Source organism: Ahaetulla prasina, chromosome 7 (assembly GCF_028640845.1).
Source record: "Ahaetulla prasina isolate Xishuangbanna chromosome 7, ASM2864084v1, whole genome shotgun sequence".
Classification (NCBI taxonomy): Eukaryota; Metazoa; Chordata; class Lepidosauria; order Squamata; family Colubridae; genus Ahaetulla; species Ahaetulla prasina.
Genome location: NC_080545.1, coordinates 52,213,092 through 52,239,229, shown reverse-complemented (window position 1 = coordinate 52,239,229; position 26,138 = coordinate 52,213,092). Strand labels below are relative to the sequence as shown.

General features: G+C 34.7%; 1 protein-coding gene across 3 annotated transcripts in view; it reads right to left on the bottom strand.

The window, feature by feature from the left end:
• Positions 1 to 26,138, bottom strand: part of ZDHHC17 (zinc finger DHHC-type palmitoyltransferase 17) — a 49,470-nt gene that overhangs the window by 15,039 nt on the left and 8,293 nt on the right. For all 3 annotated transcript variants that reach the window (XM_058191191.1, XM_058191192.1, XM_058191193.1), the window contains exons 2-9: positions 21,169 to 21,272; positions 18,688 to 18,810; positions 16,681 to 16,758; positions 13,747 to 13,891; positions 12,643 to 12,707; positions 10,788 to 10,950; positions 912 to 1,037; positions 471 to 613 (exon numbers count right to left, since the gene is read on the bottom strand). In XM_058191191.1, coding sequence (XP_058047174.1) covers positions 471 to 613; positions 912 to 1,037; positions 10,788 to 10,950; positions 12,643 to 12,707; positions 13,747 to 13,891; positions 16,681 to 16,758; positions 18,688 to 18,810; positions 21,169 to 21,272 — 947 coding nt within the window. The remainder of the gene's footprint in view (positions 1 to 470; positions 614 to 911; positions 1,038 to 10,787; positions 10,951 to 12,642; positions 12,708 to 13,746; positions 13,892 to 16,680; positions 16,759 to 18,687; positions 18,811 to 21,168; positions 21,273 to 26,138) is intronic.

Sequence of the window (26,138 nt, the reverse complement as noted above, 5' to 3'; positions counted from 1 at the left end):
GAGAACTGGACAAGAAGTTTTTCATATATTACAAAAAATATTTTCACTGCTACAAGAAAAGTGTTTTAATTCATTAATAAAGAAAAGTCAAAATTTATGGCTAACAGACAATCAAGCCAGAATTGTGAAAGAGGAACTGTTTTTGATTAATTTCTTCACTGTCATACTGCAAGATGGAGTAATGATTGATATGCTGATTGAACTGGTAAAGCTCCCATTGAAAGCTACATTATGAATGCCACTTGTAGCATCTAATATGAGCAAATATGAAAAAGTTAGGATATAAGAACATAACAGCACATTTCCTTACAGAAGACATTTAATATTTTCCATATTTCATTATCTGTCCTTAATATTAATGCATAAAGAAAGAATAAAACTAAATAAAACTAATTCCTTTCAAAAGAAGCATCTTAATGAATCTGACAGTATATTACATAGTAAGCAAATCAACTTTTGAGGATACCTACTTGGAAAGAAACTGAACCATAGCCCAAACACCACCATACATTAGTCCTTTGATTAGCCAAGAATCAATATCAAGATCTGCTATAAATCCAACCAGCCAAATAACTAGGAATGGTGTTCCTAGCATCACCTTCTGACGAAATTCCTACAAAAATAGTAAGTATTAATTATTGTATTTTTTAAATGAAGCACTGCAAAAATATAATTTTTACTCAAACATTTCACAGTAATTTTAATTTGAAAATATCAAAGAAAAACTATGTTCAGTGAAATATATGAGGCCTAGGTATGGTCAGTCACTTCTCCCCAGTAGGAAAAGTTATTTTTTAGAAAGTCAATTTAAAAGATGCAAAAGTACAACATTTCAAGTACCTTTTGACCTCATCTCAAGAAATTACATGTCAACAAAACCAAAGTTTATCAGTTTTTAAATATATTCTCACCTTATCAGCCCTCAGCTTCCTGAGAAAAGATGGATTGTCATAACCTTTTGCTTGCCTTGCCTCCTGAAGATGATTTATCATCCAAACATTTTTTCTTTGCTTTGCTAAATCAAGTGGTGATTCTCCCTATTAAAATATAAAAAGATATAAAATAATTTTAGATTAAAAGTGGAAAATATGTAACTATTTCATTTAAAATATTATTTAAAAGTTTTACTGTTATGTCCTCATAATAACGACTGCATCTCAGCTGGATAGTTGCCTACCACTCTCATTGGTTGAGACGCCGGCAACTATACTAGCTCCTATTGGTTCGCATGTTTTGACAGTTCCTTTTTAAGCAGTTGTCAGTTGGGTTTGTTTTTCTGCTTAGGTCTGGAGCCGGCGTGAAGTTGCTCATTACTTGTTCTTGCTAATAAAGTGTTATTGTATCAACAACGTATCAACCTAAGCCGATACTTAACTCGCAGACATATTATTTACAAATATTAAATCAGTTCATTATATTATGTAGTTCACTAGTCTGGAACACGAAGCTCTCTTTCACATATTAACAAGCAGCAGAGGCAAAGAAAAAGTCAATTTCATTAGCTAACAGGATTTAGCTAACAGATATGTTTGTGTATTATCTCATGTAGATGTTTACTCTATACATTAGATCAGGAGTGTCAAACTTGATTTCATTGAGGGCCACATCAGGTTGGATTTGACCTCAGAGGACAGTGTGGGCATGGTCAGCTTGATGTCACTCATGTCAGGGGAGTCTCTGGTGGAATGAACACTCTGCCAGCGAAAACGGGCTCCCAAGATCCATTTTCAGCTGTGACGGCCTTCTGCCACCCTCTGTCAATGAAAATGGAGCTTGGGGGGACGTGGGCTCCATTTTCGTTGGCAGAGGGCAGCAGGAGGCCATCGCAGCCCAAAATAGATCTTGGGAGGACCATGTGCAGCCCTCTCAAGCTCCATTTTTGCTAGCAGAGGTACCACAGGCCACTCCTTTGCTGTTTCTAGGATAGCTCCGCGGGCCAGATCTAAGCAACCCACAGGCCGGATCCAGACCCCAGGCCTTGAGTTTGACACACCTGCAATAGATTGACAGCAAATCAATTGGAGATTAAAGTATGTTTTAAGCACCATTATAAGGGATATAATAGAATTCTACCTATCAATTTGCTCCCACCAAATGTTCACATTTTATGGGCATTTTGTAAAGATTAATCCAACAACTGAGCAATTGGGAGTTTTTCATTATTTACAGATAGTTCTTGACTTACAACTCTAATTAACTTGGAATTATGGTTGTAATTTGTTGAAATTATAAATCAAGGCATCACATGACTGGACCTGATTTTTTTGACATTCTTTGTGGCAGTCATTAAGCAAATGCAGTGATTAAATAAATGCCACAAACAGTAAGCAAATCAATTTTACTCAAGGAGCTTTTTGCCAGAAACTTGAAGTATATGCTGGAAACCTGAAAAAACACTTATAAATTCTGGCCATTTGACCACAGAACAGCAAACTGCTGTAAAGGTGAGCCAGTTGTCAAGCTCCCAAAATACAATCACATGACTGCAGAGGATGGGGGTTGCAGCCATCATAACATGTTGTAAGTAGCTCTGTTGTAGCTTTGAAGAGTTGCTAAATGACCAGTTGTAAATTAAAGACTACCTGCTAATATTAGTATGAAATTTAAACTATAAAAAATGTTTTAGTTTTCAAAATCATTGCTATAACAGATCTAAGAAATAAAATTAATAATTAATAATTTTCATCCTTCCTCTGAGATACACTACATTAATAAATAGGTCCTGATCACTTTAATCTGCAAATCTCATACATTTTGCACAACATAACAAAACTTTTTGAGATTGTGGCAATCTCTTTATATAATTCATCATGAATTCATCCTTCCAATGCCTAAAAAATTAAAATAAATCTGCAATACAGTTTTTTGTCAGAGACTTGGGACAAAACAGTAGACCTCATTTACACCTAAAGAAAGAAAAGTTCTTATGGAACAGAGGAGGCAAAGGACAACCAACTGAAGGTACCTTCAGCTCCAGTTTTGCACTCCTCCTCTCTTCTACTGAAGGTAACTCCCCTCCTAAACAAATATTCATGGAAGCTTGAAAAATGGTTGAATCCTCTATCGTTTGGCCCCCGCCTAAAAAAAAATGAAACAGGTACCAGAAACTGAAATTTACCCCAAAAAGGCATAAATCCTTTGAAACAAAGTAAAAATTGCAAGGATTGCACATATGTACTCCAGCATCAATAGAAACTAGATATACAGAGAAATAGGTAGTTAATTTCTATTGGTAGGATTTGAACGCAAAAGCCCAGTGCGTAGTAGTATCAAAATCCTAAGTCAACAAATCATCATAAGAGATGGCAACAGAAATAAAAATCAGCTCACAGTATTTTATGGTTCTTAGGAGGAGTTTCCTTGCATTTCCAACCTTCATTTAAAAAGTACTTCAGCAAACTTCCAAGTTATTGGGAGTTTACCCCTCCCTTGAAACCTCACATGCTTCAAGGAAATCAATGCCTTTATAATCTGGATATGCCAGGTTGGAGAAAGCCAAACTCTCTCTGGTTCACCTTTTCATTGTGGTTCTACCTAATACAATTTCAGACCATGCAAATATAATAATAGTTTAAGGCTGCTTAATTGCTTCAGTCCCTGAAGACAAACTAGAGCACTCCAACAACTTAGCCCCAAAGTTTGTTCCCTGGAGGATGAAGTTTTATACAAATGTGGATGATTCCTAACTAGCCTACTAAAAAGTACAGAATATAGAAAGGACAGTTCAAATGTCTTGCTACTTTATTTTAGTTAGAGAAAATGTTAGAGAAAGAAGCAGAAATAAATAATATATGAACTTCTAGAGCAGCAGGAAATAATACTCTTTTTTATATACTGAAACACAGCAGTCTGAATTGCAGTTTTTCTTTTATACCTCAATTTTAATATCAGAACCATGCATTTGAAAGCATGTGAACAGAGCCAGTTTAAGAAGGAAAAAGGAAGCATAAATAGTAAAAGTCCCAGTTTCCAGGCAAAACTCTTAATCTGAATAAAAAATGCATTATGGAAGGATTAAAATAATTGGTTCCTTTCTCACCTATCCAGTTAAAAGTATATATTTATTTATTTGTATCCTGCCTTTAAACTCAAGGTGCTGAATATATTCAACACACTTTCTTCTTCTATTTTCCCCATAACAACCACCTTATATGTGGTGAGCTGACTGAGAGAGGGATTGGCCCAAGTTCATCCAACTGGCTTTCATGACTAAGGCAAGACTTGAATTCACGGTTTCCTGCTTTCTAGTCTGGTGCTTTAAACATTAGACCAACCTATCTCTTAGTATAGTTGGGAGTAAATTAAAATCACATGTGGAAAGAGCAAAGATTTTGCATATTATGAGCATTCTGACCAGAAGCTGACTAAGATACAGTACTATGATTTTCAGGTGGAAAAACTCTGCCATGCAAAGACATAGATGCAAGATCTGATTTAAGTTTCATGTAAAATAAAGAGTAATTTAGAGACTGAATCTGAATTCCCAAAGCATTGTCTCTCTGAATTGGCTACCTATATGCAAACATATGACTTTTAAGAACACAAGAAAGAATGGATTCAAGATTTTGTAATATGAAGTTATAACTCAGTGTCTTATTTTTATGCCAGGATGTTCAGATCTCAGGAAAATAAGTAGTGAGAATATTGGGTTGTGTAAAACATTATCAATTATAATAGAATTATAATTATTTATTATTATAATTATTATTCAGAACTGAGAAAATGAAAGACAAGTGATAACCATAAACAAGACAATAACAACTATCTTATTCTCACACAGAGGCATCTCTGCCATAACATGAATGATTTCAGTCCTTGTTTTCCTTTCACTTTGTATAGTATAAGACAAATAACTTTTCCCCTATGGCTGTTTCCCTAGAAATGGAAACCTGTAGCTTTACCAAAAAAAAAAAAAGGGGGGGGGAGGGACAGTATCACAAAGCAAACATACAGTTTTAAAAGAAATAATATTTAGCAGTGACATCCATATCTTAACCAATCAGAGCCCCTTCTCCATTACCTGAAATAATCTAGGTATCAGACTTTCATAATGATTGAGGTTGGCAGGACCGGAGCCAATGGTTCCCAGAAAGATATATGAGTCTCAACTACTTAAGGTTACCAAGAGACCAAGTAAATATCTGTTAAATTGAAATGGCAGGAGGAGAGTTTATAATTTGGAGGATAGATATAGATCTATAAGCTCTCTGTGCTGCAGTAGTCAATTAATTACTTTTTCTGAGACCTCATTCTTCACTGATATTTACAATGAAGATACAACTCTAACATCTGAGACCCTAAGCTAGAGCTGATATACTGTAATATGCTGTTGAGTCTAGATGTTGATTGATCTCAGTGCTATGAGCAAAGAGTTGTTACCCTATGAGCTGAGGATTAACATGATGGTTACAGTTACCCACTATCAGGCAAGTTACCAATGCCTTGTTTCAATACGGTAGTCCACAGGTTATGATAGCAATTGGGACTAGGATTGCCGTCAATAAGCTATGTCATCATAAAGTGTGTTGTCACATGACCACATCAGTTAGTGATGGCAATCCTGGATGCCACTGTAACCTCAGGAGCTGCATGGCTGTTAAGTGGAAAGCAATGGCAATGGAGTACCAGAGGAATGCCATGGGCAGGCACTACAGAACATAGGTGGGCAGCAGGGGGCTCCTTGGGGGAAAGTGACTTATTAGAATGACTTCCAACCTTCCTTGTAGCAATCATGTGACACAGCTCACCCCAACGTCATAATTGTGAGCTGTGAATCTGGATCACAATGACCACGGGTACGTTTAGATGGCCAGAACTTCAAAGGTCAGTCATAAATCCATTTTTTCAGCACTGATGTAACTTTGAAAACTTTTAACTTAAAGACTACTTTTTTTAACAGAATCAAGTGATGATAATAGATGATAATCAACCAGATGATAAATCAGTTAACTCAACAGGCAGGATTAATCTACCAAAGCCAGTGTCAGTTTTAACAGTCCTGACCTGTTTAACAGAAAATAGAAATGCAGCAATTACTAGAATATGTAAGATTAAATCAAAAGGCTTGAAATTTGACTAATCCAATATAACAGGTGTGTCAAACTGATGGCCCGCGGGCCAGATGTGTCACGTGCGGGGAAAAAGTTGTGATACATATGACCACGTATTGCTGCGAGTTGACACCCCTGCAGTACAATAACCATGAACAACCCAATTCTTCTGCAAAGAAACAAATGGCATTCCATGCTAGTCTATGACCATAATAAAGCTTTGATCTGATTTGCAAGCAGCTTTCAGACCTTTACTATGAGAAAGAGATGTAAAATGGTAAACCCGGTAAGCTATATGAATATCCATTTGCAAGAATTACTTTATTTCTAATTAATAGCTTACCAAGAAATATGCCCTTTGATTTACATGTGAACCTTCTAGTTAATGTATCATTTGGATAAAGCAAAATAATACTTAGGATCATCCAATAGAGATTAGAGCCCTACGTGGTAAAAAAGAGATGCCAGATGTTCAAGCTGGTTTTAGAAAAGGCCAGAGTATATGAGAAATTATAGTTGGTGCATTTACTGTAGAATAATTGAGAAAAGCAAGGAATATCCAAAAGAAGTCATCAATGGTTATAGAAATGTTTTTGTCTGTGACCATCACATCAAGCTGTGGAACATGTTTAGAAAAATGTGCACCTCAGAATACCTCATTGTCTTCATTAGAAACTTATATACGGGTCAGGAAACCACAGCATGAACAGAGCATAGTGAAACAGATTGGCTCCAAGTTAGTAAGGGAGTAATATCAATAACCTCCATTACGCTGATGGCACTATTCTGGTAATGAAAAATACAAAGGATATGCAAGCTCTAGTGATAAATATTAAGGAGCAAAGTAAAAATAAATAAATATAAAGAAGACTAAATGAATGGCAACGGGTAGAATAACTAGTCTTAGATTTAGTAATGACAATATCAGTGGTGGATGGCTTTTGTCTTTTTGGATAAACTTTCAATAATAAAGGAAAAAACACTTAAAAATATACTGCAGACTAGCATTAGATGGAGCAGCCATGTACACCTTGGAAAAGATATTTTTGATGTTGCTCTGCCTACAAAGATCAGACTCATACAAGCCGTGAAATTCCTTGTAACACTCAATGGAAGTAAAAGTTGGACTTTGAAGAAGCAGGATATGAAGAGTATTGATGCTTTTTAACTCTGGTGCTGAAGAAGACTTCTGAGAATACTGGAGACAGCCAAGAGAACAAACAAATGTATCAGCAAACAAATCAATGCAGTTCTCACTCAAGGTACAAATGACCAGGCTCAAATTATCCTACTTCAGACAAGACCTAGCTTCCTAGAGATGCTGGGAAAGGTGGAAGGAATGAGAATAGACAACCAGCAGCAAGGTGGATGGACTCAGTGGAGATGAGACAAATCGTAATGAAGAAAATCTATCAATGTGATCATTAAAGTCAAAAATGTCCCGATGGCACATAATCAATCAAAAAGCATGACAGAAAACTGACCTATTTCCAGACCGACAAAGAACATAACTATCAATCATCCTTTAACTCTACTGAAGTTAGTGACGTTGCATCAGAATCAGATAAGTCTAGATGAATTAACTAAGATGATGAATCTACTATTCATCTAATACACCACAATGTTCCTACTGCAGCACTCCTGAGCATAGCAGTACTTTCCCACTTACTGTCCTCATGTAGGATTTCTAATTGATCTTTTGATCAGAGCTTCAAAGTGGGTAATTTCAATTCTGTAAAACAAAACAAACCCAAACCCTGGAAAGGTACAATTATACTAATTTTATAGGACTCAAAGTTGCCCTTTATATCCATTTCCCTCTCAATATTAGATAAACTGTTCTAAACCATTTCCCCTTTTTAAAAAAATAAAAACATTACATCTCTCATTAAATTGGATAAGAAAAAATGCACACTTTTTAAAAAGTTAATATAAAAAAGTCATATATTTCAAATACCAGCAGATCTAAACTTACTGCCATGTTTTTCTTTCAAATGAAGTCTACCTGTCCATTTAGACAGAACATAAGCAATACTACAACATATCTTCAATCCTAGATGATTTATTCCCAGAAGACTAACGGACTAATCTCCCAACCAGATAGGCACGAAGAAACACAATGTTTAGGCATTATCTAGAATATTCTGTTTCTAAATTATATGCTTTGTCCATTGTTATTGAATACTGGATCTTTTTCAATTTTCAACCTTCCTGTTAACATTAATAAACACCCTTGGTGATGCCAAATGAATTCCTACTTGCTATACCAGAACCTCAGAAGGGCTTTAAAGTTGGCCATCATTATCTGGATTCTTTGGAATGGTGGCAGAACAGGTTCTTTTAACAGCATAAGACTTTGACACTGGCATGAAGATCTGAGAGTAATAAGATACATAATTAAAATTATTTATTTTATTCCACATTCTTTGGAGGTCCACTAAGGCAATTATATCTCATCCTGGGCACCCTTTTTTGAACTATTACCATTTGGCAGATGGTACAGGATAATAAAAACAAGGACAAATAGGCTGAAAAACAGCTTTTATCCCAGAGCAGTAACTATATTGAATTCTACTGTATTGTGCAATATTAATGAAATATCAGGGGTTTTTAATTCAATTGTATAGAATGTGAAGGATGTGTGCTTTTGTTTTATTTATGTATAATGTACACTGAAGATGGCATTTAATTTCATTGTACAAGGTGCAATGACAATAAAGTAAACTAAACTAAACTTATGGGGTACACCGGGCTGACAGTGACTGAGCCAAAGAATCCATAAGCTTCCATGATTGAGGACACATCTGAATCTAAGTTTTTCACCTAACACCTTTATATAAGATACACTTACATTACTCAAAACCAGCATTCTAAAAGACAGTTCCTATTATTAAAACACAAACACAGGTGGTTGAAAGTAAACCATACATCATGCCAGATTACAATGTAGAAGATGTAATAAGTCATCTTCCATTACTCATTCCCCATTCCCCTGAGTTAATTAAAGAAAATAGGGGGAAACATAAAAAAAAATAAGGAATGCATGAGTTTGGAACATGTGCTTGAGTATTTCAACCACAGAAAGCACAGAGTTTCTGGGTTTTCACCCTGAGTCAGCACAAGACATGGAAACGTAATTTCTTTTATTTTATTGACTGGAAAGTAAGACAATATTTAGCATTCAGCTATAAAGAAAGCAAGTATCCAATATGCCTTTGAAGGGATATATCTGAAAAAGATCTTTTAATTTTTTATAGTATCTCATTTGAGAGTATTCAGCTCAAATAGCTGAATAATATTTTTATGCCCCCCCCTTTTTTTATAGATACACGTTGAAGAAAAATTAACTCTGTTTTTTCCTCTGGAATTGCCGCTGTCCAGACATTGCAGGCCTTTCTGAGTTATCTTCTCCCTCTTCCATAAATTATAAAACAAGTAACTATATACCTGGATTTGTCAGCTTTCTGCAGCAAAAGCACAAGAAAAACTGTGCTTAGTAAAAATTAATTTGTTAAATCCCAAGCTTCTGTGCCTTACATTCACTTCACTGAAAACAATTGATGAAAATATAGGTTATAGTATCTGTATTCATTTTTAAGGTTCTACAAAATTCTTTATAGGATTTTCTATCTATTTGTTATTTTGCAGTTTTCCAAAAACAAAACATGTAAATTAGTTCATGGCCAACTGCTGCTTGCCATTTAATGAAGAGAAAGCAAAGATGTTCCAGACTACGGAAGCTATTTTTAGATAAATCTATCCATGGCTTTATTAGGCTTTTGCAATTAACAAAATTAACAACAAAACTAGTGTCACACAGGACCTTAAAGATTAATCAGAATGATGTTACAAGGTCTGATGAAAAAACAATCTAACAAAGTAAATATTGTTCCACAAAAGTTTACATTAATAACAACATTAAGACATTTTCAAGATGTTACAGGGCACTTTGCTTTTTCTTTAATAAATATATGAATACTTTATTTTCATAGATCCAAATGTTGTCTTTGTAGTTACAGTATTTCCAAAAATATTCTTAGAGAATGAAATGATTGCTGTTTGCAGTTCAGTGCTTGGTTTGAAAAAATAGCTAAATTAAACTGAGATGTTAAGCTGAGATCTCTGGGCAAAGGAAACCAGGCACATTCATTTGTGTTGTGAAAAAAGAGTTCATGGTAGCAATTCTGTGACAATATCAGGACATGCTCTCAAAATTCAAAAATGTTAACCCCCCCCCCCCCAAATATTGGGGATCTCTGAATATTTCAAAAAATAATACTCAGTGGAGGAATGGGCAGTAGAAAATATTAAGTCAAAGGAGATTTTAATGAAGCATTTATATGCTGTTTAGCACTGATTTCATAAGATTAGAAATCATGCCACAGATAACGGTACACAACGGTATTAAATATAAGGCAGACAGTGACAGAAGATGAAAACGGTCCTAGAAGATATGGGGCTATGTTTGTATAATACAAGGGACAAGGTAACTCAAAGAAAAAAACAAGTAAATAGTAAATCTGTGACCACAACAAAGGGATGGAGGGAATATCCATGAAGAGTTAAACAGTTGAAAAGCAACATGAACACCAGGCATTGGATATGGGGAAAGAGCCAAAAGTATCTGTAATGCAGAAGAGAGTTTTTACTGAATATATGTGTTGGAACTGAATCTTGTTCTTATTAAAAAAATAACCAACATAATGTGAAATTTCTACTACATGAAGACAGACTTACCTTGATATTTTGGGCATCAACATTAGCTCCAGCCTCTAACAGTAGACTAATCACTGTAGTATTTCCTGCTAGAACTGCCCAGTGTAATGCTGTATTCTTATGATATTTGTCTCCCAAATTCACTGAAACATTAAAAGTAAGCAGCAACCGAGTAGGATCCACACTGGAAAATTAATAAAAACATTATATAAACAAAGACTTATTACGTTCATTTAGATGAAAATTCCTTGGAGAAAGAGTATATATTCTTTCAGAGTCAATCAGTTTAGTTTCTGAATTAATTAAAATATAAATGAGTGATTTATTACTAGTGACATTCACTGGAGCCACCCGTGCATAAAGAAGCAGAACTATCAAAGCAGAACATAACTCTCAGAAGCAGTCCTGAAAAATATCATGGCCAACTGATAATCTGTTGTAACTGAAGTCCTATCATCTTCTCTATAAACTTCCCTAAAAAGGGAGACTACAAATTGAGTGGAAATTGTTGAAGAAGACTATATCAGAGATGGATTCTTAAATAGAAATGCACACTGGACATTTTCAGAATAACTATGTAGCATCTTTCACAAAAGAGGTATTTATCTCTTCTTTATCTCTTCTACATAGTCCCCATCTAATTTCTTAAAAGATCCAAGCTGGGCATGGATCCATTTTAGTGAAAGTTAACCTCATGTCATTGAGAGTTTTATCCTTTTTCTCAGACTTCACTAATTCAAAAGAGTATCAAATAATCTTACAAAATATTGCTCTAGTCATAGCACTAGACTAGGGGTGTCAAACTGGTGGCCCGCGGCCTGGATACGTCATGCACAGGCCGTGCCCACCCCAGCTCTGCAAAGGGAAAAAAGTCATGAAACGTCACGTGATGGCAATGTGATGCCGCAAGTTTGACACCCGTGCACTAGACTGTCCAAAAGCTGTTGAATCTGGATCGAATGTCAGGAATTTTATCTGTGAAGAGCCTTCCAAACATGGTTCAGGGGCAAGCAGTCAATTTTCCGAGCTGTTCTGAGAATACAACTACGATGGAGAAATACAGTTTTTCATTGGTCTGATCATCACTGTATACTGCCAAATCTGGACTGTTCAGTGACATTAATTCTTCATTTCCTCAGTCCCACAGTCTATTTTGGTATTTATCAATAGAACTGCCATGTTGTCTGGATTTAATTTCATGTTCTTTTCTTTGTTTAGTCATTAGAGTTCAATGATGTCCAAGCTATTGAATATTTCCTTGGAACTGGATAATAAGGAGCAAGAGCTAGGTATTATCACTATAATAATGTGAATGTCATACAGTAGATCTACTATAAACAAGAGAACTGTGCATAGTTTCAAAATAATGATTTGTGTCAATCCTTATGTATTTTTCAGCTATTCATTAAAGCAGAATTACTTTTTCAGGTTTCTATGAAAACTTGAAAAAAGATCCTGTTGATCTAAAAATGTGATAGAATATCAAACAGATCAAGAGACAGCAGAAGAAAAAACAAGAATGATGTAAAATAGACGTATCAGCTCATAGAGACTAGACCTAGCATGGACAGGTGTAAGAAAAAACTTCACCATAATTATGTTAAGTTGAGCACAATTGCTTTGATAGGTTTTCAAATTTTGTTAAGTTACCCTATTGGCAATATTTTTCTGGAAAGTGGCTCTTTTTTCCTGAGTTTGCTAGTTTTGTTGAACTACCTTAATGGACAGTAGAAGAGTGCTATGCACCTATGAGGTATGAACCATTTCTTTCAAATAATATTTAAGAATACAAAATTCTAATGTATTTTATGTTATGAATGCTACTGGAATGTTAAAAATAATGACCCACAGATTTAAACTTAAATGAGCAAATTACCTGTGTGTTCTATAAGCTGCCCACATTAAAGGTGTCATTCCATTTTGATCCATCATATCAACATCCTGATGAAAACAGAAATAATCACATATAAAAAGAGAATACTAAGGGAAAACATCTGGTTACCTCCTCTGAAGGAAATTAAGACAGTATGATACTATGCTATTATGAAGTATTTTAGGTGTTGACTGAAGGTTTTATATTTTTGCAGATTATATTAAACAATTTTGTGTGCATGCATTTGATCACAGTTTGTTGTAGGTGTAAGAGCACCATCTACTGTTTTAGGTCAGTCATTTCTGTAAATGAAATTACAGGTAATCCTCAATTTATGACCACAACTGAATCCAAAATTTCTGTTACTAAGTAAAACATTTGTTAAGTGAATTTTGGTCTATTTTACAATCTTTTTTGCCACAGTTATTAAGTAAATCACTGCAGCTATTAAGTTAGTAATACGGTTGTTAAGTGTATCTGGCTTCTCCATTGACTTTGCTTGTCATAAAGTCACAAAAGGGGATCACGTGACCCTGGGACACTGCAACTGACAATAATATGAGTCAGTTGTCAAGCATCTGAATTTTGATCACATAACCATGGGGATGCTGCAATGGTTGTGTGAAAAATGCCCATAAGTAACATTTTTCAGTGCCATTGTAACTTTGAATCGTCACTAAATGAACTGTTGTAAGTTGAGGAATACCTGAATTTTATATCCTCGAGATATGCCTGTAATGGAGCCTGCCCATTAGGGTTGCATGTTGTGGCGGTCGTTAGTTGAAACGTGTCCATTTGTGAGTGGGGACAAAAAGGTGGCTGCATTTGGGTTGTTGCCACACAGCCCGGGGACAAATTACTTTGTTCTACTGCCTTACCACCTGTTGCAGAAGCTTTTAGATAAAGCTTTAGAGTCCATTTAGATAATATAAAATAATTTACTAGTACTATATATTCAACTATTCAGTGGTAAATTCTGTTGACTTCAAAGAGTTATACCCAGGAAGTTAAGCATAGTACTGCATATGTTAATCTCAGAAATGCAATTATAAAATACATGTGAATATGTAATTGTCACTCCTAAAGTTATGAAACAAATGTACATACCTGTCCCTTGGCTATTAGGTAAGCAACAATAGATGTATGTCCAAACTGGGCTGCTAAATGAATACAACTACATCCTTCTCCATCAATTAATGATGGATCTGCACCATATTTCATAAGCTGTACAACCATTGATAAATGACCCTGTCTAAAACAATAAAAACAGCATTAAATTTTGTAACGTAGCTTTTCCTTTATTTGTAAATTATTTCACCTAGAGGAGAAATACAAACTTATTTAAGTCTATCTATTTACAAGACATTTGTTCTGAAAACCATCCTAGCTCATTGGCATCCTTCAGTCTCAAAAGACTATGGTATCGTGCTGTGGAAAAAGCATCTAGTGTGACTAAAAAGGCCAATTTGAGAGTGGCAATTCCTTCCACACTGAGGGCAGATACATTCTGTCCCCTGCCCAGCCCCCAGATTTCGCTGGCTCCGGGACTGCCTCTTTCCCTCAGCCTGCTGAACAAATGTCTCTTTGAATTGGAGAAGGCCATGCTGTGTCTTTAGCCTCAAGCTGAGCGATACCATCCTAGGTAACGATTTCAAAAATGTTGCTTACTTCTTATTTCTTGAAAGTGAGAATTTTACCTTTATTTAGCCAGTTGAACAACTTGACTGAATAATTTTTATGCTATTCCAAGTCCTTAATATGTGGGATAACGAAAAATCCATAATTTATTCAGTTCTGTCAATCTAAATTTCTCTAGATCTACAGATAAAACAGAAAGCCACCTGGAAAGCCACTCCTGATAAAACAAGAGCCAGGAAAAATTGTACCTTCACATTTTCATATGAACCATTACATTTTTGGATGATTAGAATTACAATGTAATACATTTAGGTGGCACAAATTTGAGAGAAATCTGATTCATGTACCAAGAGTTTTGACACAATTAAAACATGGAAATATTCCATGAGCACAAAGAACCTTTTCAGGTTTTACATTCATCAGCCATGCAGTTTGTTCCTTCATTTAGTAAACATACTAGATATTTTGCTGTTTTCTTAAAAATTGCATCTCAAAAATTAGTGTATTAGTGAATGTACAGATAAGTCCTTTCAAAATCACTAATCAGCAAATAATGAACTCTTGATTCATTGAACTGACTGATAATTCATTATTAGTGATTTGCTAAGACTCCTAACAATTATTAAATACACAGTACATAATTTTAAAAAACCATGGTAAATATGCATAAAATATGCATATGGTATCCTTACGATTTATACTGATATTGTTTCCTGATTACTTATTTGTAGCCTACAACTATCATTAAGTCTTGTATCATTAAGTGTTAAATTTGTACCCTATGACTATCATTAAGTGTTGTACCTTGATGAAGGTATCTTTTCTTTTATGTACACTGAGAGCATATGCACCAAAACAAATTCCTTGTGTGTCCAATCACACTTGGCCAATAAAGTTCTATTTTATTAAATTCTAAAATAACACATAAATGTCAATGTCCAAAACTAAAACCAAAACAAACTCAGCAGTAACAGAAGAACCCAACTGGCAGCTACTTAATCTTTGGAGCATCTACTTTCAGTGTCTTCTGAAATAATTATAGGGAGTCCTAGACTTACAACCACAAGAAAGTCCAAAATTTCTGTTGCTAATCAAGGCAGCCATTAAGCATGTTTTGCCCCATTTTACGACCTTTTTGCCAGTTAAATGAATCACTAGAGGTAAGTGAATCGTGCAGTCATTAAACAAATCAGGCTTCCACCATTGACTTTGCTTGTTGGAAGCTAGCAGGGAAGGTTATCAAATGATGATCACATGACCCTGGGACAGTGCAACTGTCATAAATACATGCCAGTTGCAAAGCGCTTGAATTTTGATCACGTGGTTATGGGGATGCTGCAACAATCGTGTGAAACCTGGTCATAATTTTTTCAATGTTCTTGTAACTTCAAGTGATCACTAAAAGAATGGTTGTAAGTTGAGCACTACTTGTACACTGAAGATGTCAATCAGGATGCTGTCCAAAAAGCCAATACTACTACAAAACCAGCAGCTCTGTGCATCACTCCCCCCCCACCCCCGCTTTGTGGAAATGGAGATACTACCTACATATTCCCTGGGACAACTGAGTCAGTCAGGTCAGTTTCAGTTGCAGAATATGGCTCAAGAGAATGTTCGGTGTCAAACTATACAGGACTTTAGAAATGGAAACCAACATTTTGAAATGCATCCATAAACTTATTGAAAACTCATGTAGGGGTTTCAGTAAAATATGCTCCTGGCAATGTGTGCTCTACAAGCTAACAGGCAGGTTTCAACTGTGAATTTTAGATGTTCTTTAAAAGCAGCCCCTGCACTAAACATTGCACTACTACAAATGAGTGGTGATGATACGAGTATTCTAGATATGTCTTTCTGCTAAAGATAGGAGCACAGTTGATTTACCAAAAAAGCAAAACAAAAACCTGGAGCAAATGCTGACCTATCTATAGCCTATATCTGCCCAGCAAGCAGTAGCTGTGAGTCAAGTTGCAGATCTGCTTCCTCAGTGTCTGACAGAGATTTATGGGCCTCTGGTGGCTCAGCAGACTAAGTCTGTCTGTTATTAACATAGCTGCTTGCAATTACTGCAAGTTCAAGTCCCACCAGGCCCAAGGTTGACTCAGCCTTCCATCCTTTATAAGGTAGGTAAAATGAGGACCCAGATTGTTGGGGGCAATAAAAGTTGACTTTGTATATAATATACAAATGGATGAAGACTATTGTTTAACACAGTGTAAGCCGCCCTGAGTCTTCAGAGAAGGGTGGGATATAAATTCAAATTTAAAAAAAAATGATATAAAGACTCAATATCAACCAGCAACTCTTTCTTGCTGGATTTAATTTGCATTACAGAGTTGCAAAACTGTTTTATAAACATTAATTAATAATGAAATTATGTGAAAAACATCCAATTTTTCCCACCTAGTTGCCCAATGGAGTGGTGTGGAGTTCAGGTCACCTCCCAGCTGGTCAACAATAGCACCTTTCGATATGTAGTACCTGTAGACAAAGAATAAATATAGATATAATAATAGGAGGACAGAAAGTGATAACACTTTCGTTAAGAAATGCAGGATACAAAAAGAGCTTTTATAAACATGGAAAACAGTATTTTATATTCATTACATTTTTGAATTAATCAGTAAATGATATACTCCTTTTAAATAGTAAAAGATCAAGGGAATCAAAGTGCATTTAAGGTGAACACAGTTCTCAAAAAACTGACTAATCAGAAAACTGACTTTTAAAGTAAAAGTGTTACTTACATAACTATATACAGAAATTAACTGATAAAAATATTTTAAATATATCTTCATTCATGCTGTTACCATTAGTTTTTATTAGATAAAAAAAAGCAAAGACTAAGATAAGCAACTCAACTGCAGACCTTCACTGAAGTTGGGTGGCCAATACGTTTAAATAAACTCCATATTCACTGTGGGGAGGCCAAACAGTAAGTTGCAGAATCATTGGTCAAGAAGTATTAAATATTTGAAAGGTAATATATATATATATATAATCCACTTAAACTGACTTTATCTCCAATGTTCTTCTCTGCATCATATCTACGGATATGATTATCCAAAGGAGATAATGATCAGGAAAGAATTTCATTTGTAGTGATCCATTTGCCTAATTTGTCACCTTTTCTGTGCCTATGACTTTTAAGCTTTTAAAATCTTTTTGTTTCTCTTCTTTTTTAAACAAGTGACATTTTAGTTGTTTTATGCTACATTTTAATATTATAAATTACCCAGCAATCTTAGAATGAAAAGCAATATACAGGTTCGTAAAACAAAAAAGCTTTCTCCAAGCAATGTGCATAGTAATCCTACTTCTTTATGAACTCCTTGACCATTAAAAAGTTGAAAAATATTCTTGATCATTTCATTGCTACATAAGCAGTTACAGTAGCTGACATGCTTCTCTCCAATCCTTTATGTACCATTTCATTTACTGCAGACTGCAGGTGGTGTCAGCTGAACCTCAATGATTGGATTTAAAAGCAGTAGATTGAAATTTTGTAGTTATGCCAAGAAAATTGGACTGGAGAGATTTTAAATATATTTAAACATTTAAATGTGGTTACTTTTATAAGCAAAAGTTTTATGAATTATGTATGAATTCCAAAACTGTTAGTATTTATTTTATATATAATATCGTGTGTATATGTGTATTAATATATTAAATATTATATTTGTATTTTCTGTTCTAGAATATTCTTATTTAAACTTTATGACTGTAATTCTCAAGATGATAGTACGAAATAATTCAAATATCTCATAAAAATAATGCATGCCATTAGCCTGACAGAGGCACCATTCTCTACAAATGTCTCTAATCAGTTTAGCTTCATTTTCCATACTAAGCATTTATTTTAATGGACATAAATTAACTTCATTTGTTCTTTAAATACAGCTTTTCTTATATTTCAAACTAAAGAAATTAAGTCTTTTCAAGGCACTACATATTGTTTCAGTAATTACTAAAGTGAAAATGGAAATTATAGCATTTATTAATGAGAAAAAATGAAATAGCTACTCTATTTTTTAGTTTATTAATCTTAAATGATAGAAATTTAACTGTTGGCAACTTATAGTTTTGACCATTACAGAATAAGTATTTGAAAAATGGCTATCAAAAGCTATAGACAACTCTAAATTGATATTTTTATCAACTGCTATGATCATTTATTTATTGAGGAAATAGTTCTATAGAGAAAAAGCACTATAAAAAAGAATAATCACCATTTGAATGAATGAATGAACTAACTAACTTTTCTTACAGCCATTGGCCAATCAATTAATTACTATTTAATGTATATGACTACACAGTGTATTTATGCCTAATCCAACAATGATAGAAATATGGAGTTAAAATCCTATCAAGAAAATTAAAAACTGATTGTGGCAGAAAAGTAGCACTTACTTCACTAAATCCAATCTGTTGTTGATTGCAGCCCAATGGAGAAGCGTAACATTTTCTTTATCAGGTTGCCGTACATCATAGCCTGCTTCTACTAGCTCACAACAACGATCATATATTCCATACCTTGAAGAAAAGTCTAATTAGTCAGTAATTCTGAATTAATCGAACTTAATATTTGAATTTGAACAACACTGGACAGAATACAAAAAAAAAAGGAGACATCTCTCTTATTTTCTTTTTCCAAATGACTTCTACATTTAAAAATAAATGCACATATTTTCCTGTTCTTCCAAGGTGAAATCTTATTGTTTCTGCCCTACATAATCAATATGATGTATCAGTAAAAACTTTATATATTTTCCTAAATTATAAAATATAATAAATATATTTATTATATTTTATATAATAAACCAATATTAGATTTAAGAATTAAGAATTAAGAGCCAAGGTGGTGCAGAGGTTAGAATGTTGTATTGCAGGCCAATTCTGCAGATTGCCAGGGGTTCAATCCTCACCTGCTCAAGGTTGACTCAGTCTTCCATCCTTCTGAGGTCAGAAAAATGAGTACCCAGATTGTTGGATATGCTGACTATGTAAAACTGCTTAGAGGGGGCTGTAAAGCACCATGAAGCAGTACATAAGTCTAAGTGCTATTGCTACCATATTTGCATTTTTACAACAAGGAAAATGTTTTTAGGCTAGTAATCAAAGTTACCACAAAAACCATTTTGTTTTATGAAGCTGCCATATATGCCTGTTTATTGTTATTACAATACTTACTTGAGGACAAGGAAGCAATAACTAATTTTTGTAAAATGTGTGTGGGTGTTAGTCTTTTGTAGTGATGCAACTAGATAATTACAAGTAGTCCTTGAGGTACAAGCAGCTGCCTAACAACTGTACTGTTCGTTTGCACACAGTTTAAGATTAAATTTAATCAGAATTTAAGATTTAACTGCAGAAATATACTTTGCAGCCAACTGCACTGTGTTTGTTTGCTTTGAGGATTAGTGTGAAATATTATAGATTGTTTGTAGAACAGCTGATGGATGGGCAGTTTTTTCCAAAAGCTCTACTGGAGCCTTACAAATTTACCCCCATCGCAATTTAATCTGGGCACTTGCCTGGAGGTACTGCGGTTCAGAAGTAAAGGACTACCTGGCCTTGCCAGAACAGTTGATGGGTAGGCAGCAGCATTCCCTCTGGAGGCTCCAGCTGGGGAGCCTGGCAAATTCCCTAGCCTCTCAAGGATGGCAGAAGTCATTTAATGAATCAAAGCAAACAGTAAGCCCAATCTTCGATCATTTAGAGACCAGTTGATTTGTTTAATGAGAATATTTCAAAAATGTCATAAAAATGAGTCCAATTCATGTGTCCAATTTTGACTTACAACCCTAATGGGAAGGCTCTATTAGGGTTATTAGGGTTATAGCTTGAGGACTATCTGTAAATCATAGAGATAATAACTATTCATCACCATTACTTTCATCTATTCCTTCTCCACCCTTCACCAATGCATTATTTATAAGATCTTCTAAATTTCTAATACATTCAGAATGAAAACACAGAGAGTTTGGCAATCCTGATTTACAAAATGCACTCTCAACATGTGCAATTTCATTGACTCAGTTTATACCACCTGTGGAAGAACAAGTTGTGTAACACAGGGGAAGAAACACCCTTTGTCTGCTCCTTTTAAATGGCCCCTCCTGCCTATGCTAGTAGCAGAGGTAAGATAAAAGAATGGAATTTAGAGCTCAAAGAGAATGGAGAATCAGTTCCCCCCACCCCAAAAAAAAACTAGTTCAAGCTAGCGGAAGAGAATGAAGGGAGCTGAAAACCTTTGAGGAAAAGCAGAATTGTGTTACAAGCCAGGAAGTTATAAGATAGAGAGAAACCTAAGCTTCAGTTATGAAGAGGCCTAATGGAAGCTAGAGCAAAATAACTTAGGACAGTTCACCAGCAGCATGGCTTTAAAAGGCTTGATACCAGATTCAGCAGGGAAGGCTAGAAGAGGTTTGGTGGGTGACTGCCAAAAAGTCCTAAAGGCGTAAGCAGTGCCGTAATTGAAGCCCACTGAAATTGACCAGCAGCAGACTAGTATGGGATTGTGTAGCCTATAGTTACAGCTGGAGGGTGAAACTTCCCCATCATGCTATTCCCTTTCAGAGTAAGCATCTTTATTCAAAGCATAAAAAAGGAATCAGAAATAAATAAAATCACTAGATAAAAAGTAAACAACTAAATCATCAATATCATGCACTAAATTTCTATATTTGTTTCATGTGGAAATCAACACTTAAAGTATTAATTTTGTATTGTAGCAAAGATTGTTTAGGATCAAAAGAGTCAAAAGGTCTAAACAGTCTTTGCTTTTATCACAATCCCTTCATAATTATATAACAATACAGAATTAATACCTTAAGGGTTGATTTCCAAATGAAACAAATACCTGTAAGCTGACTAAACAAATACACTTACTGTGTGGCTTTGACAATATCCCATGTGCTGTAATCATCAATGTGGCTTTTGCGCCCAAGAGTTTCATTGTATCCGTGGTTATAGTGACCTTGAGATTTGATTTCCTGAAAAGAAGCAGTTTAATTAAACTATTTGAAATATATTAATATGTCTAAAACAGAAATGTATCAGTTCCACTAAATCAGACTGCTGATCCATTTAGCTCAATATACTGTTTTCCACTATAGCTCATATCCCTAGATCAAGTATGGGCAATTTTTGCAATTCAAGTTTCCAGATTTCTTGAGGTCTAAAGAAGGTCTCAGAGAGAGCCCACTTCTCTTCTCTGTTTTTAAAAGATTAATAAAAATGGGAATAACAAATTGCTCCCATTGCCATCCTTAAGACCTCCCTCTCCCTAAAACAGCCTGAAACGATACATCATAAATGTGACCATATTACTCTGGAGTTTCATATGTATGATTTTGGACTGATTTGAGGGTAGTTTAAATAGCTGAGATAGAAGTCATTTTCTTTCTGAGAGCACCTTCGTCCCATCCTAACTTCTATTTTAAAAACAAACTAACTGCTAAAATTATGTAATCTCATGATGCCATAGATGCCATAAATTGAGATCTGAGAGGCTACATGTAGTTTGTGGGGCACTGATTACCCCCTTCTTCCAGACAGATTACAAACTGGATGAGAGTAACAATCCTCTTTCACTATTAATCCCCAAATGATATTCAAGCACATTGCTGCTAAATCTGGGGTTTCCGTATGGCTATTGTAAGATTTCCTTCAAAGTCAGGAACATCAACAATTTCAGCAAAAATTGCACATTAGTTTCAGTGTAGCTTATTTTGATGTAACCACTGTTTTATTTATATCCATATATATATACTGTCTGTATTAATAACTCTAGTTACAATACTAACTAGAGTTACTGTACAAATAGATTTACAATTAAAATAATTACTTTTAATACATGACCATAAAAGAGAGATGAAAAGATACACAATTCTTTTGCTTAATATTTTTAGACATATGCACAGCATTTCATTCAAGAGTTTAAGAGACATACAGAGTGGTCCCTCTTTTCTTATTTTTTTCCTCAAAGCAATATTCCGGTAAGGTAGATTGGGCTAAGAGAGAATGACTGACCTCAGTCACCTAGTAAACTTTCATGGTTGAGAGCAGATTAGAGTCTGAACTCCTTTGCTTCTAGTTCAACAATTTAACCAGTACATCACGGTTGATTCTCCTTTAAACTGTGCCAAAGATTTTCAAATTTCCAGTTTTTTTGCATAACTACAGTAAACCTGAATCTCATTCAAGGCAATTTTACACACCTACTAAAATAGATAGAGGCACACAAAGCATACCAATTGTACTATGCTTTGTACTTGTATAAACTTCCCAGATGTATCTCATTTACAGTGGGAATACTTTTATAATCCAGTTTTAGTTACTCACTCTGAATGCTTTCAAATTTGAAAATTTAACAAGAAAATCCCAGCTTAAAGAGCGAATACAGATGAATGAATCCTTCAAAACGAGAACTGTAAAATCTTGTAACCAATTACAACATCAAAGAATTCCAAAGAATATACTGACACAAAACTCCTGGTAGCAAGTCAGTAGAAAATGGAAGCAAATTGAAATAAATCTATAGAACAAAGAGAATTCAAACAAAAAAAAAAACCTGTACAGTTACAATATCCCCAAATTAACATACCGGTACTATTAAATATTGATAGTTGGAAATATCACCTGATTAATATGCAAAGAAGTATTGTGTTGCCAAGTAATTGACCTGGGACATATTTTGAAATAATTATGTGTTCAAGTCAGTGTGCTTAAAATAGCTACATTTTTAAACAAATAAGACATCAATCCCAGGTGCATTCCTGATAGAGAATGGAGATTCCCCAACATGTTTACAATTGTAAAACCTATCAGAATCAAAGATGTATGAATTCAACTATAAAATATCTATTTTTCATGTTTGAACTCTGTTAGACTACAGAAGGTAATGGTTTAGATAGCACATTTTTAGATGATGAAGAAGAAAAAAGTTTATTTATATATCGTATTTTTCGGAGTATAAGACACACTCCCCCCCCCACAAAAGAGGGTGGAAATGTTGGTGCGTCTTATACACCGAATACAGTCATTTTTGGCCTCCCAAAACTCTGCCCGGTGTGTCCCGCTTTGGTGAAAACGGGCCTGTTTTTTGCAAAAATGGGATGCGCAGAGGGCTTGGGAGGCCTGCAGAGTCCTCCTGGGGGCTGGGGAGGGCAAAAATATGACCCGTGAGGGGGTTTGGGAGGCCAAAAACGAGCCCTTTTTTGCAAAATGGGGGCATTTTTGCCCTCTCCAGCCTCCAGGAGCACTCTGCAGGCCTCCCAAAACCTCTGAACATCCCTTTTTTTTGGAAAAACATTTCCAGAGTGCTTCTGGGGCCAAAAAGGGCAAAAACCTTTTTTGTTTGTTTGTTTACCTCTTCGAGAACTTGGTGTATCTTATATTCCGGTGGGTGTTATAGTCCGAAAAATATGCTAGCTTATTATTTCTATAGAACTTAGTTGCCCTCACAGTCCTCTAGGGAAGAAAAGATTAAAAAAAGATGATGACTGTAGTGGAATGAAGAATCAAGTGAGTAGGCAGGATCTTAATTCCTCTCTGGACAAGGAAAGGATTTGAAATCAAAAACTAATGCTCCATACAGTTGCTCTTTGAAAAGAAAATATAAGACAGTGATATAGATTTAGAGTTATGACAGACAAGGGAACAGAATAGAATAGAATTCTTTATTGGCCAAGTGTGATGGGACACACAAGGAATTTGTCTTGGTGCATATACTCAGTGTACATAAAAGAAAAGATACATTCATAAAGAATCATAAGGTACTCACAAAAAGCTTTTGACAATTTTAATTGGCATTTTATTTTCCTACAATTGAAACAAATGGGGTTTGGTGAAATGTTTATTAAAGTAATAGAAACTATATACCATAAACAATCAGCCAAGATTATGATAAATGGAGAATTGACTGAAGCTATTCAAAATTGAAAAAGGTACAAGACAAGGTTGCCCACTGTCACTGCTGCTGTTTGTGTTGTCCCTGGAAGTATTAAATAGAAATATTAGAGAGGAAAGGGAGATAAAAGGTTTGAGAATTCAGAAGGAAGAATATAAACTCCAAGCTTTTGCTGATGACCTGGTTTTTATTATTGAAGATCCATTAGAATCTATAAATTGCCTGATAGAAAGAATAGGTGAATTTGGGAAAGTGGCAGGGTTGAAAATTAATAAAGATAAAACAAAAATGTTGACAAAAAATATGTTAACGAAGTAAAAAATTGAGCTGGCAGAATGCTCAAATATGCAGGTCACAAACAAAGTTAAATACTTTGGGATATATTTGACTGCAAGGTGTAGCACATTGAAAGAGAACAACTATGGTAAACTCAAACAGCAGATTGTGAAAGATTTGGTTAAATGGGAATATATACAATTGTCATTGCTTGGAAGAATATCAACAATCAAGATGAATATATTACCTAGAATTTTGTAGTTTCCAAACTATTCCATTTAAATTGAGCAGAGGCTATTTTGTGGAACCAAACAAAATAATGTTGAAATATATTTGGCAAGGGAGAAAAGCGAGGATAAAATTAAAATTATTACAAGACAAGAGAATGAGAGGTGGTTTCGGGCTACCTAACTGGTAATTGTATTATCAGGCAGCAAATTTGATGTGGATTAAAGAATGGATAACCTTAAGAAATAATAGAATATTGACCTTGGAAGGACATGATTTGTTGTTGGGATTGCATGCCTTTTTATGGTATGGACAAGCTAAAACACAGGGATAATTTAGAAGACATTTAATTAGAGAAGCGTTACTGTCAATTTGGGAGAAGATAAAGAAAAGTCATTTTTTGAAAATTCCAATGTGGGTATCATCTATTGAGGCATTCTCATATTCGATAACATTTAGAAAGGAACACATTGTTAGGTATAATGAACTGTTGAATGAAAAGGGTGAGTTAAAATCCAAATTAGAACTAGAGGCAGATGGAATAACAATGAATTGGTTTTCTTATTTGCAAATACAATCCAGATATGATAAAGATGTTAAAACAGAAGGCTTTTACAATAATATAACTAGTTTTGATAAGATTTTAATAGGTTCTGATGACAACTTGATTAGGAAATTGTATGGATATTTATTAGAAGAAACATTGGGAGAAGAACAAGTAAAAGAGACAAAGATCGCTTGGGGGAAGAATTTTGGCCATGGGATAGATCTAGAAGCCTGGCAGAAATTATGGATATATAATTATAAAATGACAATGTCTACAGCATATCAAGAGAATTTGTATAAGATGTTTTACAGGTGGCATCTACCCCCGACAAGAATCGCCAGAATATTCAAAGATAAATCTGAAAAATGCTGGAAGTGTCATCAGATCCTGGATCATACTACCATATGTGGTGGACGTGTGTTGAAGCGAAAAGATATTGGACTAAAATACACATGTGGTTGGAGAAAATGATTAAAAAACATATAGATTTTAAGCCAGAAGTCTTTCTGTTGGGAATTATTCCCAAGATGTATACTAGACATTTAAAATATTTGATTGTGAATACTATTACAGCAGCCAGGATTGTGTTTGCCAAAAATTGGAAAAATGAGAAATTACCTTTGCAAGACGAAATAATTAGGAAGATGATGGAATGTGCAGACATGAGTAAATTGACATTCGAAATTAGAGATCAAGAAGATAAGCAATATTATAAAATATGGGATTTATTTTACCACTGGTTAGATGGAAAGATATGTTAGAAAAGATAATATAAGATATATGTATGAAAGAGATGTTTACTTTGAGATTGCACAAGAAGATATGTAAACACTCCTTCAGCACATTGTAATTGTTTGATGAGAGTGTCTTTTTTTTGTTTATTTGTTTTTTGTGAAA